The following is a 16,617-nucleotide window of genomic DNA, read 5'->3' on the forward strand; positions in this document are numbered from 1 at the left end:
ATGACCATTAAAGATCGCTGAACATTGCACAGCATTTCACTCAATCATGGCTGCCAAGCATCCTTCTCCTCTCGCCAAAATCTGGGGTGAAGAAAGTCTCATCATCAACAGGTGGTGATATTATCAAAACTGCTATGCAGGGAAGCACATTGACAATACACACTTGAGCCCTCTTGTCTTAATGAAAATTTTTACCTTTCATGTTTATTCATAGACGGACGTGTTTTTTATAGACTGACTCGTTTATCCATATGACCTTTTCTAGGTTGTTGGCCCTCATACTTACTATGCCTATTATATTTATTTATCGTCATGATTTTCTATGAATCTACCCAAATTTACCTTTGTAAGGTATGGCCTTCATGTATTTATGACTCTAAGGAAGAGACTATTTTGTTCTAGTTGTGTACTTATATGTGCTTAACATCAACGTTAAATATGTTGTTATTTCATTCTGAGACTGTCTTCTTGTGGAATGGATGTCCCACCCACCTGATTAATGGTAGATTGTTGACATTGGCTAATTGAGTGCAATGCCCCTGCACTAGCCTGTAGGTGACTTCTGATGAGCTTCATATGGAACGACTGCCTTTATCTATCCTGATTCTGAAGAGGATCAAAACTGTAGTCAACCTGATCTGCACCTCCAATAAAGGCATTATCTCCCTGTGAACTGCAGTGACTTTTCCTGTTTTGTCCCTGAGGGGGGAATTCGTCTGCAGCTCAATTACTCTGTCATGTATTACTACTTATTGCTTACTAATTTTAGAAAGCAAATATACAAATACTTTAGTTTAGACGAAACTGATAGGAGCTAAGATAAGAACCAAATATGTGAGCGCTAGGCTCTCCAATTCCTACAGAGATTCCTGACATGGCTATGTATGGCCCTGTGTTCTTTTAACTCCTACACACTTTCAGTTGAAATGGTTTTAACTCCTACACACTTTCAGTTAAAACAGGTGCTGATACTGCAAACAAGGTGAGGACTTTCAGTGACAGTGGGTGTACATCGCTGGATCCCCTGGGCTCCGTGCTGACCCGCTGGAGCAGGAAGTACAAGCATGGGCCACCGTGACTGGGGGTGAAACTGGGTGACAGTTCCTGCAGTTGAGTGGCAGTAAAAGAATAGTTTTAGATAAGGGAAGAAAACATGAACCAAGATCATTCTTCTGTTATAAAATGTATCTATTATTGACTGTATTCATCTAAGATGAGTTATTCTTTAGCCTCTGGGTATTTTTGGGCATGGTGGGTATTTATTTTTTTGCATAAGCACCATTCTGTTTATAAAGTCTTCAAGTGGAGCTCCAATGACTAGGCATAAAACTAGACGTAGCGTTGCATAATATGACTGTCACATATAGTGTGTATTAGTAACTATGCGAAATGCAAATGTTATTGTACAAAGCATGGCACATGATATACTAAGGAGGACAGGGGGTCTTTGAGAATTTAGAGTGCTGGAACAGGACGTACATTAGACGTAGCATTGCCTAATATGAGTGTGCCAGAACAGTGATACACCCTGTTCTTATTTTGGTGTGAGTGAATCAGAGAGAGGTTCTCTGAAAAGATGCCTTTTGGAGTCAAATGTGGAGTCAAATGTGCAGATTTGATCATGTTTAGACCATTTTCTGCCTTAGAAAAGGCAAACCTCACAGCCTTAGGGGCCACGCAGGACACTCACACTGAAGTTTGACTGAAAACCTTCCCATTAAGGGAGCAGTAGCCCTGACCACATTTGGGCTTGACGCCCATGGAGGACCCAAGTTCGAATCCGGCCCGATGTCATTTCTCCTGTCCACTCCCCAACTCTTCTCCCTCTCATTTCCTGTCCCACTCTTCACTGCACTATGAATTAAAGGCATGAAAGCCCAAAAAACAAATCTTAAAAAATTGCTGCATGGAGTAACCATAACATTAGTTAGTTTACCTCATAGAGGCCAACCTGCCTTAAAAAAATGTGTGAATAGTTCTCATGTGGTGTACTTATTAAAATGACCATTAAAGATCGCTAAACATTGCACAGCATTTCACTCCATCATGGCTGCCAAGCATCCTTCTCCTTTCTCCAAATTCTGGGTTAAAGAAAGTCTCATCATCAACAGGTGGTGAATTTATCAAAAAAACTGCTATGAAGGGAAGCACATTGACAATTCACACTTGAGCCCTATGGTCTTAATCGAGAATTGAACCTTTCATGTTTTTTATAGACTGACTCGTTTATCCATATGACCTTTTCTAGGTTGTTGGCCCTCATACTAACTATGCCTATTATATTTATTTATCGTCATGATTTTCTATGAATCTACCCAGATTTACCTTTGTAAGGTATGGCCTTCATGTATTTATGACTCTAAGGAAGAGACTATTTTGTTCTACTTGTGTACTTACATGTTTAATATGTTGTTATTTCATTCTGAGACTGTCTTCTTGTGGAATGGATGTCCCACCCACCTGATTAATGGTAGATCGTTGACATTGGCTTATTGAGTGCAGTGCCCCTGCACTCGCCTGTAGGTGACTTCTGATGAGCTTCATATGGAACCACTGCCTTTATCTATCCTTGACTCTGAAGAGGATCAAAACTCTATTCAACCTTATTTGCACCTCCAATAAAGGCATTATCTCCCTGTGTGCTGCAGTGACTTTTCCTGTTCTGTTCCTGAGGGCCCTGAAACACCATACTGCCTGAGGGGGGAATTTGTCTGCAGCGTATTCACTCTGTCATGTATTACTACTAATTGCTTACTCATTTTAGAAAGAAAAATATACAAAGACTAGACGAAACTGAAAGGCGCTAAGATAAGAACCAAATATGTGAGCGCTAAGCTCTCCAATTCCTACAGAGATTCCTGACATGGCCATGTATGGCCCTGTGTTCTTTTAACTCCTACACACTTTCAGTTGAAATGGTTTTAAGTCCTACACACTTTCAGTTAAAACAGGTGCTGATACTGCAAACAAGGTTAGGACTTTCAGTGACATTCATCTAAGATGAGTTATTCTTTAGCCTCTGGGTATTTTTGGGCATGGTGGGTATTTATTTTTTTGCATAAGCACCATTCTGTTTATAAAGTCTTCAAGTGGAGCTCCAATGACTAGGCATAAAACTAGACGTAGCGTTGCATAATATGACTGTCACATAAAGTGTGTATTAGTAACTATGCGAAATGCAAATGTTATTGTACAAAGCATGCCACATGATATACTAAGGAGGACAGGGGGTCTTTGAGAATTTAGAGTGCTGGAACAAGGACGTACATTAGACGTAGCATTGCCTAATATGAGTGTGCCAGAACAGTGATACACCCTGTTCTTATTTTGGTGTGAGTGGATCAGAGAGAGGTTCTCTGAAAAGATGCCTTTTGGCCTTCTGGAGTCAAATGTGCAGATTTGATCATGTTTAGACCATTTTCTGCCTTAGAAAAGGCAAACCTCACAGCCTTAGGGGCCACGCAGGGCACTCACAGCCAGGCACAACCAATGGCACTCCTTGTACCAGATATGGACCATGGTAATAGCAGTAGACAATAACAGTGGTATGTGAATAGTAAATTCCTGATGTCGCTGTTTCAAGAATGTTGACAGATTGCTGTGAGTCACGTGGGTTGCCTGCCATTCACACACACAGAGGCACATATGTGCGTGATGCAACCATGCCGGCTGGCAAACACTTTCATGAAGTTTGACAGAAAACCTTCCCAATAAGTGCAGAGAGAAAATGCCATTGTTGCTGAGTTTCACCAACATGGAAAGATGGCACTCCTTTTACCAATGGTAATGTACACGATTTACCTCCTAGAGGCCAACCTGCCATAAAACATCATTTAGATTTTTAATTTGCAGTCATCATTTTGATTCAATAAACCAAGGATATTTACTGAAACAGCACAACATAGGAAAGATTCCTAGGTTTTCAGAAAATGTAAGACCTCTACTTTTTGTCAGCTGTACACAAAAAGCGTATGAACTATAACATGTGCAGGACGGGTATATATTATCATCAGTTAAAATTAGCTGCATGAGGGGCTGGGGGGCACTGGCACAAGCAGTAGCCCCAACCACATTTGGGCTTGACGCCCATGGAGGACACAGGTTTGAGTCCGGCCTGATGTCATTTCTCCTGTCGACTCCCCACCTCTTCTCCCTCTCATTTCCTGTCCCACTCTTCACTGCACTATCAATTAAAGGCATAAAAGCCCAAAAAACTAATCTTACATATTTTTTTTTTAAATGCTGCATGGAGCAACCATTAGATTAGTTAGTGTACCTCCTATAGGCCAACCTGCCATAAAAAATGTGTGAATAGTTCTCATGTGGTGTACTTATTAAAATGGCCCCGTGGACAAGCCTACAGTGGCCAAATCAAATGACCATTAAAGATCGCTGAACATTGCACAGCATTTCACTCAATCATGGCTGCCAAGCATCCTTCTCCTTTCGCCTAATTCTGGGGTAAAGAAAGTCGCATCATCAACAGGTGGTGATATAATCAAAAAAACTGCTATGCAGGGAAGCACATTGACAATACACACTTGAGCCCTTTGGTCTTAATGTAGAATTGAACCTTTTATGTTTATTCATAGACGGACGTGTTTTTTATAGACTGACTCATTTATCCATAACGTTTCTAGGTTGTTGGCACTCATACTAACTATGCCTATTACATTTATTTCTCATCATGATTTTCTATGAATCTACCCAAATTTACCTTTGTAAGGTATGGCCTTCATGTATTTATGACTCTAAGGAAGAGACTATTTTGTTCTAGTTGTGAACTTAGATGTGCTTAACATCAACGTTCAATATGTCGTATTTCATTCTGAGACTGTCTTCTTGTGGAATGGAAGTCCCACCCACCTGATTAATGGTAGATCGTTGACATTGGCTAATTGAGTGCAGTGCCCCTGCACTCGCCTGTAGGTGACTTCTGATGAGCTTCATATGGAACCACTGCCTTTATTAAGAACCAAATATGTGAGCGCTAAGCTCTGCAATTCCTACAGAGATTCCTGACCTGGCCATGTATGGCCCTGTGTGCTTTTAACTCCTACACACTTTCAGTTGAAATGGTTTTAACTCCTACACACTTTCAGTTCAAACAGGCGCTGATACTGTAAACAAGGTGAGGACATTCAGTGAGAGTGGGTGTACATTGGGTTTCAGCCTCTGTAGGAAGCAGTGTTTTACTTTTTGGAATCTCATTACCTTTGTTAGGTAGCCTCCTGAGAAGCTTTACATCATGTGCCCCGCCTGCCGGGAAATTATCTGTGATTATGTTGGTTGACAGGTTCACTCATGGGAAAGTGTCCCAGTTTGTTCACTGATACCTTGAAGAAGAGATTGACTTTAGCGTTGAGACCTTGCGGGAGCACTGCAGTTGCTCTCCATCCACTGCGTAAACCTCTTTGACATCAGGAGATCCCCCATCAAGCATAACGTGTGTCATTATTTTATTTTATTTGATTTTTGATTTATGTATTGTCAATGTTATGTTTGATATATATGTAAAGGTCTTTTTCACTCTGGCAGGGGGACTGCAAATGGAAAATAGCCTTTTGGCTATGATTGGGTGCATTTACATTTTAATGTTCATGAATGTACACTATCCCTCTTGATCAAATAAACAAATTGATTGATTGATTGATTAGGCTACAAGGCGAGAATAATTCTAAAATTTAAGAAATACCTTGATCTGATATGTGATTCCTGCAACAGCGGCACTGAAAACCTTTTAATCTAGAGTGATGTCTGTGGTATTACTCACTTCCTCTGCTGAGCTTGCAGTTGAGTTTGTCTAGTGAAGTTATACCACACCTTAAACATAGTTTCTCATTCACCACTTCTGAGGTGCAGTCAGGGCTTGAATTGGCTGCGTTCCGCTTTGGCTGACTTGAACAGTTGTAGTTGCAGTTTGCAACTGACATGACTAATGGGAGATCTTGTTGATTTGTGTTCCTTGTTTACGGTGGATACAATTTAAATAGTTAAAATTGACATGATAACTGAGGCAAAGTAATTATTTTGTTTGCAAATACAATATATATATATATATATATATATATATATATATATATATATATATATATATACATGTATTATGGCATGCCGTTCAGGAAATTAACATTTGAATATATATATACAAAAGTCTGAATATATATACAAAAGTCTGAATATATATACAAAACTCTGAATATATATACAAAAGTCTGAATATATATACAAAACTCTGAATATATATACAAAAGACTGGATATATATATACAAAAGTCTGAATAAATATACAAAACTCTGAATATATATACAAAACTCTGAATATATATATACAAAAGTCTGAATATATATACAAAAGTCTGAATATATATACAAAACTCTGAATATATATACAAAAGTCTGAATATATATACAAAACGAAGTCTGAATATATATACAAAACGAAGTCTGAATATACAAAACTCTGAACTCTGAAGCGCTCAATCCGTCTTTGTCCGCCATATTGGATTGAGCGTTTCCTATTAAATCAATGGTACCAAAATGTTTATAATTACGTATTTTCTGCTTTATGAAATACTGTATTTCTGTTGTATTGTTCAATTTTGACATTGATTTCTCACTAGAAATGCAATAATAACACGTTTATTTTACACCGTTTGACTTCACCAAGGATATTTTTAGAGGCAATTTCTCCATTCACTTGACTGGGGTCTTGTCAAAACCTTCGTACTTCCTTGTTTTCTGCTTCATGAAATACTTTTTTTTTCTGTTATATGGCTAAAATTGATTAAACATTGATTTCTCGCTAAAAATGCAATAATAATAACACGTTCATTTTGCATCGTTTGACTTAACGAAGGACATTTTTACGTTTAAATGGGATAGCCTACATCGTATCCTCTCGTCACATGATCAAATAGGGACTTGACATTGGACAAAAAATGATTACCCAGAAATCCTCATTGCATATACCAATGAAAATAAGACATTATTCATTGAATTGAATAGGTTTTTTTTAAATAGTTTCCATAGTTTATGTAGGATAAGCATATAATTGTGTTATAGATTGCTACTGACCATTTCCCTTCTACAAAATAATACTCACCATGACCTAGATAGGTTGGCCATTCCAAGCGTATAAATACCATAAGGTACTTCACCAAACCATATCTAGTCATCGGTCGCCGGTGTGTTTCCAGAAAATAGTCTACCCTTACGTACTAGCAGCTATGACATTTTGTGAAGCACCCGACGAGGCAAAATCCCGGACGATTTGGGAATCCCTGCCGGATGCATTTTTTAGGTCTCAAAAAGAGGACATGTCCGAAAAAGAGCACATCTGGTCACCCTACCATATGAACAGAAAAACAGTATTTCATGAAGCAGAAAACAAGGAATTACGAAGGTTTTGACAAGACCCCAGTCAAATCAATGGGGAACCTGCCTCTAAAAATATCCTTCGTGAAGTCAAACGGTGTAAAATAAACGTGTTATTATTGCATTTCTAGTGAGAAAATTGAACAATATAACAGAAAAACAGAGTTTCATGAAGCAGAAAATACGTAATCACAAACATTTTGGTACCATTGATTTAATAGGAAGCGCTCAATCCAATATGGCGGACAAAGACGGATTGAGCGCTTCAGAGTTCAGAGTTTTGTATATATATTCAGACTTCGTTTTGTATATATATTCAGACTTCGTTTTGTATATATATATTCAGACTTCGTTTTGTATATATATTCAGACTTTTGTATATATATTCAGAGTTTTGTATATATATTCAGACTTTTGTATATATATATTCAGAGTTTTGTATATATATTCAGACTTTTGTATATATATTCAGACTTCTGTATATATATTCAGAGTTTTGTATATATATTCAGACTTTTGTATATATATATCCAGACTTTTGTATATATATTCAGACTTTTGTATATATATTCAGAGTTTTGTATATATATTCAGACTTTTGTATATATATATTCGAATGTTAATTTCCTGAACGGCATGCCATAATGTATTTATATATTTATATATAAACTCAGGAAAAAAGTTTGAAATTTGGGTTTGGTCGAAAAAGTCTCTATTTTTATAATGCTATTTAGAGTTTGTATAGTTGGAGAGCCTGTGTTTTAGCTCTACAATCATGTCCAACTTCATGCATGTGTGGGATGAACAGCTCAGCTGATTATGTGGGTAGTGGCCAAGAAAAGTTTGTCAAAATTCTCTGCTATTCTCCTGTTGGTATTCACTCTTATGTTGAGCTGTTTGGTTGATTCGATGATTGAACTCTTGATCAGTAACAGGTACACATAACCCACATTACCACTGTGCTTCTCATCCCACAAATGCATGCATAAGGCAGGGAGATGTATTAAAGTTTTTAGAAAAGTTCTTCAAATACAATTACAAATGGCAATTCATTAAAAGCAATTAAATTCATATTGTCAGCATGCCTGCACAATAAATACCCAAAGAGGCATATGATGCTGTCCTCAAAATACTTACTTTATTGTTAATGACCTCCAATATTACCAAGCACCAAGTGGATCAGTAAAGGCATGGCACACAAGGAGTTAAATCGATGGTTAAGGAATGAACAGTTTATTATGACTACAATAAACAGTAAGGTTACATGTTACAAGTATCAGCCAAACTGAATTTAAGGTGTAAACCAAATGGCAAAGTACAACTGTAAATTATAACCACTGAATGAACAGTTTGGATGCCAATTAACCCAAATACACTTCAATGACCAAATAAACTTGGTAAACCATGAATGCATCAAATGTAGAGAAATTAAACCCAACCAGGATAAGTGAATAACAAATGGTAAGTTAAGTACCCTTATCTCTATTTCCATACATTTCCACCATCGATACAATGGTATTGTCCTGTGTCTTAAGAACCCTTTGGCTCAAGTAACCCTTTGGTTGGCTGTTTGCAGCTGAATAGTGCAGAGGTGTCTTGGAAGCTTATTAATATGCAGAATTAAAGTAAAAACTCTATTCAAATAATACAACTATGACAGGTACTTCAGAATTTACTTAAACCACAATCAGACTGCTGCCCACATCACAAGGATAAATTAAAGACCAAACATGAATATACTACATTCATATAAATTTGCACCGAACTTTGAAGTCAAACACATCCTCACAGCCTTGGGGGCCACGCAGGACACTCACAGCCAGGCACAACAAATGGCACTTCTTGTACCAGATATGGACCATGGTAATAGCAGTAGACAATACCAGTGGTATGTGAATAGTAAATTACCCTTCCTGAGGTCACTGTTTCTAGATTGTTGACAGATCTAGATTGCTCTGAGTCACGTGGGTTGCCTGCCACAAACACACCCACACACACACGCGCACACAGAGACGGGTGCGTGATGCAGCCATGCTGGTTCGCAGAGACTTTCTGATAGAAAATGCCATTGTTGCGGGGTTACACCAACAATTTAGGTGCATCACTGCATACAATCAGGCATCCACAGAACAGCATCTTCCCTTGGTGCATCTGGTCTCTACACAATACATTAATAACTATACAAATAATGTACATTTCGACCTATACTCAAAATAAAGGGGCACCTAATTGACGTTGCTGTCAAGGTACACCCCCCAGAATGTTTTTGTCCCAGGTTGTCCTCCCATATCCACCAGTTTGAAAGTCTTAGGGCTGAGCTTCACCTGCAGCTTTTCCCCCTTGAACAAATACACCCTGGCATTGCTGTGCATAGTTTTAAACCAGAATTCCTCCTTGCAGGACACTGTTTCGATTGCTTTGATGATGGGCAGTGGTAGTTTGTATCCCCTTGTCAGTGTCCAAACTTCATGGCTAAGGACCTTCTTGCTGCCAATGTCACAATCCATGTTCTCTAGGTTACGGTAGGACACCTGCAGGTAGATGACATAGAATCCATCCTCTGGTATGAGCAGGCTTCCTTCGCTGGAGTTGTAATCCATGTTGAGATTTCCTCTCTTCTCTTTCCAGCTGAGAATTCCTCCTTCTTCACTCAGTGAACCTGTAACTAAGGATAGGAATTAGAGTGAGATGGAGGCCAGAGGACAGAGAAAAAAAACTGGCAAAAGGAGGAACTTTACCTGAACCCTCGTAAAGTTAACATAACCATGTCCATAATCCTGCTGTCATATGCCGTCATAAACTGTTATTGCCTTGATGCAATGACAGCTTAAACAGATGTGACATCAAGGTCTTATGGCATACACAATTCAGAGAGCTGTGATTTTAAACCATATCATGATAACATGACATTGAAATCACTGGACATCACCTGTCATGATGTTTATGATATCTGCTATAACATGTTTGTGGCGTGGTTTTGTCAGTCTTGTGAAGCAGGGTTCAGGTAAAGTTCCACCTCCTTTTGTTGTTGAAGTGCAGTGTTTTCTCTCACAAACTAGAAGCCCAAACAGTGGCTAAGTCTGTATGTATTCAGCTATCTGGGACCGATTCGGACCTGCTTCACTTGGAGCTATCTCTCTTTTAATAATTATTACTACTATAATAATAATAACAACAATAATCATTCAATACCAGAACAAAGACACTGGAAAGGGCCCAAACCATAAACAACACAATGTCTCCCATTGACGTTCTCTCTTACTAAAAAAAATGATCTCACTGGCATGGTCTGTAACATTAGACTATTTGCAGTATGATAATTTGTTATCCATTTACACAAAAGAAAACTAACTATTTACCTTGGAGTTCAGCATAAGGTTTAGAGTTAGTGGTTCCTGAGGGCCTGCTGTCCCTTTGCGCCATCGGGGCGGACGCGTCTTCAATAGAAGGAGAGAGAGTTAAAATGATTATACACATTCAATACAAAATAAACTATCTATACACTATTATTATATTTACTATATGTACTATACTATCATCAACCCCAATATACTCCTACAGTATTTCTACCACTTCTTAGATCAACATTCAAGGGCCACATACACATGGCAAGTTCCAAGACACAATTTATTCATTAAAAAGTAGGGCATCAGTGCACAAGACACAAGCCAAATCCCTTCTGAAACGCAAATATTGAAATCCAATTGATAGCTTTTGAGAATCATCTTCACACTAACTTTGAAGTTTTGGGGCAGATATATTCAACAAATGTAACATTGTGCACAAATCAGTCTGCATCTGTGGCACTGGTTGTGGGCTTTCACGTGGATTACGTACATCTGAGCCTTCAGACAGTGTTTACCATACTCTTGCTCTGCCACTGCTCCCAACTTAGCCCAAAGAAACAAAGTCTAACTTAAATCAATGATGATGACAACAACAACAATACGACTATTACTATTATTATAATAATAATAATAACAATACAAATATGAATAATAAATACCTGGTAATTCTTCTGCAGGCGGTGCCTTTGAAAAACACATAAGACAATGGTTAAACGTTCAATATCTAGATTAAAAGCAATACATAATGATGATTCTAATATTACCAACATCACCGGGAACATGCAGAAGATACTGGCTAGCTAAGCATAACCCAATTCTGCTGACACAAACATGATGTCTAATGATAGCCTGATTCTTGCACCACTGCATGTGGAGCCACTCTAGTTACTGACAAGTGCAGAATCCAAACTTAATGTTTTACCCCTCACCTTTGCCTGTGTACCCAGGACGTAAACGACTACCGCGGAGCATGTCAATACATTTATCATAAGAACTGCTGTCAAAGAGAGACAGATTTTCCGATTAATTTCACTGCGGGTCGGCACCGATCTGTGATCCATTCTGTCACTGCAGTTGTTTTCTTCTGAAAGCATTGGAACTTCCATATTCATCTGTGCTCTCTATTTGGAAATCAGTTCTAGCCTCCCGGCTTTTATATTACACATGGTCGTGTACGCCCCAAAATGAACAGTTGAAATACACTACTGCATGGGTGGATTCGGATACGTAAACGCACCTGTGTCTGCGGAAGTATAGCCTACTCCAAGCCAAACACATACCAGATCGACATCAAAGAACAAGCGGTGACGAAATTGCCATGGTTATGTCACCTGGTAAAATGTCAATTTGGACATTGCAAAGACAGCAGGCAAGTAGTCAGGCAACTTGCACGTAGGCTACGCTCTGAGCCTGTGTGAGAGAAAAACAAACCCTAAACAAAACTTCGTAAAGGAGAGTTACAATTTTTAGAAGACGTTCAGACTTTATTCAGGGATTAAAATTTTGGGACAATGCAATGCAGAGGCGTTCTAGGTGTGGTACTTCCGTTGTAGTAAGAGTGACAGCTGAAGTCATAAACATTTACCGGTATATGTCTATGCTTGAACTAACCAAGTAGCATATGATTGAGAGAAAGAGCAGGTGTGGGTGTGTCTGTGTGTGTGTGTGTGTCTGTGAGAAAGAGAAAGGGAGAGAGAGAGTTTGACAAGCCCCCACATGGGCGTATGTAGCCAAAAGGTTAATCTACAAACCTACTGGTATCTAAGATCAAATAGCAAACAGGAAATGCAAAACAAATAACAGGTGTAGTAAGGAGTTTGACTAGATAATCTATTTGGCCGTTGAGTTATACACAGAATAATGAGCAGGAAAAACAAAAAGCTTTTAATGGCCCTTATCTCTAAGACGCCACCTAGCGGTCAGATGACCTGTAGAAATCCACAGCATTTAACGACAGCTTCTACAGCCGTTCTTTGGAAAACAAGTGAAGTATATTATTGTAATAATAATGATAATAATAATAATTATAACAATAACTATAGATGCATTTCCGTAAGAAACAGCACCAGACCCTTGCCAAGCAAATTACAGATTATACATCCCCAACACTGATTATTACAATCATGAGCATATAGCACACAGTACGCTTTCTGATGAATACAACAGTTGGGAAAATTAGTAGGTAGTCCTCATTTATTGTGTGCAATAGGCTAAATAACTTCTTTACTCAAGGCAAAAAATATAATCATCTCTCCATTTATTAAATTCAAATACTAAAGTGTTAAGACACTATTAAGTGTTTCCACATTTTCTATGCTTTAAGTGTAAAGAATGTCAATGATACTTAGTACAACACCTTCCTGTCGTGCCTGTGAAGGGGACCCTGACCATAGAAGATAGCGTGCAGGCTTACCACGCCCCTTCCTGCGCTGGTCGACACGGCGCCCCCTACCACCCAAACAGGAAGCAGAGGCTAGGGTGATGGTCAAGCTGTTCGCAGGGGTTGCTCAAACCGCTATCAACACGTACAACACCCCTAGTACCGGCTTCTCAGAGCTGTCTGTTCCCCCGCAAGCTCGTCGGAGATGGTGGAGGTGAGTTGGCCGGGCTGAGTCACTTTGGTAGCGTGCCCGCTCCCCTCCTGCCTGACTCTCAGTCAGATGGGAGAGCAGCTCGCCCGCCGTCGATCAACATGCTAGCCTCAATGAAGAGCTTAAGCATATCCATGACACACCCACCGCCATGGGGCTTCAAATCAATTAGAAAAGATTGCAGGCACAGCTGTTATTGCCCGAAAAGGCTTCTAACTGGGCCTGCAAGTACCTACTGGAGAGCAAAATGAAGAAAGGATTTTATCCCCCTTCTTTTGTCATTCCTTGAATGGGGAGGGGGGGGGGGGGGTGTGCCCTATCCTGAATCTGGGAGCTCTCAATCAATCATAGTACCCAGTACGGCACAGACACAAGCTGGTGACTATATGCCTGCCCCGCGTAAGGAGCAGGCTTGCTGGAACTGCCCATTGCGCCTGCGGGAGGGTATTCCAGTGGGTGCGGGGACCCCATCACGTTCACGTCAATCTCTGTGGGGCTGGGGAGGCATGTGGGGATGTCGAGCGTCGTTGATGCTCTGATTACCCACACCTGGGGAGGTACAATGGATCAGTGGACACCTGTTGGTCTCTCGAGCTGTTTATCAGGATACAGCCGTCAAACCCTCTAGACATTTGTATGGGATAAATAAACACGCGTCATTTAGTAAGAAAACAGTTTGTGTGCCTCCAATGTTTATGTTGCGGTCACGAGGCGGCCGTAACAGCGTCACTGCCTGGCAGCACGGGTGTGATTGTGTGGTCACTGATACCTGTTTTTGCTGAGGCCTGTGCATATTGTTGTGACAGTATCCAAGCGATCAAAGAACTGAGAGTCAATTAAAAAAGATTGATGTCCCCGGCACCTAATACCACACCCATTTTCTACGTAAAAAGCCTTTTTGATATTGTATTGTGTGTGTGACTAACCCTCAAACTAAGGAAATTAATTATCTTACATTCCTTCTGACTCATATTGAAATATCCCACAGACGTCAGAGACACACCACGTGGTTATCCCTGCTGACAAAGTGTTTTGGTGTGATGTGTTTTATTTTGCTTCTCTCTTGTCTGCTGCAGTTTTGGAGAGAGCCTAGGCAAATGAGGGCTATTCATATGATAAGAAAATGATAAATCGGCGATGGATAAGATCAAGACAAGATAATGGTAGACTTTTCAATGAACAGAATTAACTTCTTATTTTTTTTATTGAATACTGAATACAGTACACAGATACATGGTATCAGGTCATATATTACACACCATGTTAATCCTGATCATACAAGTGTAGCCTTGAAAACAAAACAAAAAATACATTGGTGTTGCGTTGGTGATTAGGTACGCTGGATCCAACACCTTTCCCCAGCCCAAAACAAACAATGTGCCCAGCCCCATACCTCACCCAAAACAATAATCTCAGTGACTACAGATAATAACAAACGTTTTGCATCTGTTCTTTGATTGTGAAGTTTGTTGCATGTCTACGTGAACTTGTGCATCTTGAGTCTGAATTGGACGTGAAGCCAGTTTGCAGTGAAGGTTTAGGTCGCAGACCCATTTGAGAAAACAATGATCACATCCTGTACAATACTCTGTGAACTCTCTCTTTCTCTCTCTCTATATATAGATAGATAGATATACACCCTTCTGTACAACTCCATGTCTTTAATTACAGGGGGAAATAGAAATAGAGATAAAGACAGCCGAGGTGGAGAGTGACAGAGAGAGAAAAAGGAAGAGAGAAGGAGTGAAAGAGGGATTAGGCAATCACTAGGAACACAGCATAACAGCAGCAGTAGTGGTCTGAACTTTGAACCTTAAGGTGATGAAACACAGGGCAACTATTTTAACAATGTTGCCCGGCAACGATGTTGAGTGAGGTTGTTTCATTTACACCGGGCTATTAATATGTGTGTAGAGAACTTTAATTTTCAGTGGGAAGCTTATCATCTAATCAGAACACTCAAATAATACATTTGACTGTAACCAAAACAAATACTCACAGAGACAGACACACAGAGACAAAGCAATGATTCAGAACCTTGTGCATAAACACTCCATCAATGTTGGATGAACGATGGCCTCTTAATCACACAAACCTAATTCATCTCCTACTCCTTTGCTGTTCCTCTCCACTGTCCTGTCTGAATAAAGGCTAAAACGTCCTATAACAAACTTAACAACAAACACACACAACCTTGCGTCAAAGGTACTTGACCCACGGAGGGAGCCCACAGTCAAACACAGCGAAGGCTCTCAAAGTAACCCAGCTGCCAGCCCAAAACCTGTGACTGTTCGAACAGCAGTACCTGTGGCAGGTCTAGCTCACACTGACCAGGGATCAGGAGCCGTCTCGAAAGAAGAGATGATGCAAAATAATAATAATCAATCAATAAATAAATAAATAAATAAATAAATAACTAAATAAAGGGTACAGGGTGATCCTTCAGTCACAGATCTTAAGCAAAAGGGACTAGCAAATCCCAGATACAGGTACGGATGTAGCCAGGGTCTGGCCCATATCTGCAATCAGAGAAGTAATGTGAGGTAGAGCTCAGAGAAAAAAGAAGGAAATACAGGCTATGAGATCACACCCATACATGAAGGCTGGCATAAAAGAGGTCCATCCATAAGGCTGCAGGAGGCTAATAACAATACAACTTACTTACAGCATCTGTTTCCATGTTTTGCTCTGTTATGTTAGAAAAAGTTTTGCTCTGTAATGTTATGGCTGTTTTGCATTTCAGATGAACTCGTCTCGTAATGCTTTCAGTGTATTACATTTTTTGTTAAACCTCAAGATTTTGTAATTTAAATTGATAAGACAGGGGTGATCCTCCCTAAACGAGGCTTGTGATTTTTACTTCACCATCTTCACAATAAACTGAGCAAATTTGAACAATAAACCAAATTTCAAATTAAAAAAGGATGGCCTTTTTGATTAAATTAAACTAACTTGGGTCAAGTTAAATTCCAACACGTTACTAACAGACAGCACTAATGAGTTTTATGTTAAGCGTGGAAAAAGTTGACAATTTTTACAATCTTCCAACAGTGCAAAATTCAACGAAATGATTTAAACCAGTAACGCAGGAACCAACTGTATTACCTTTTCTTACAAAAAAAGGAAATTGTGTTAAAACTCTTCTCGTTAGGAAGTTCGTTAAAGGTGTAACAAAGAAAAAATTATTCACTAGTTTCAACAAACACAAAAAGAAACAAAACACACAAAGTACGGCCAGATGGACGGTTTTAGATTCTTAAGGAACACATAGCAGTGATAGTGATCATCTGGGGTACTTTTAC

The 16,617-nt window shown here is 39.4% G+C and overlaps 1 protein-coding gene across 1 annotated transcript; it reads right to left on the reverse strand.

Annotated features, from left to right (window-relative positions):
- Nucleotides 1-9,602: 9,602 nt before the first annotated feature.
- On the reverse strand, nucleotides 9,603-11,836 carry LOC308376711 (lymphotoxin-alpha; the record flags this gene model as incomplete). Its single annotated transcript, XM_080853154.1, has 4 exons — nucleotides 9,603-10,042; nucleotides 10,737-10,814; nucleotides 11,384-11,408; nucleotides 11,654-11,836. 4 exons carry the CDS (start codon nucleotides 11,834-11,836, stop codon nucleotides 9,603-9,605), a joined length of 726 nt encoding a protein of 241 aa, XP_080709280.1.
- Nucleotides 11,837-16,617: the final 4,781 nt, after the last annotated feature.

Source organism: Sprattus sprattus (assembly GCF_963457725.1).
Source record: "Sprattus sprattus genome assembly, chromosome: 15".
NCBI classification, from domain to species: Eukaryota; Metazoa; Chordata; class Actinopteri; order Clupeiformes; family Clupeidae; genus Sprattus; species Sprattus sprattus.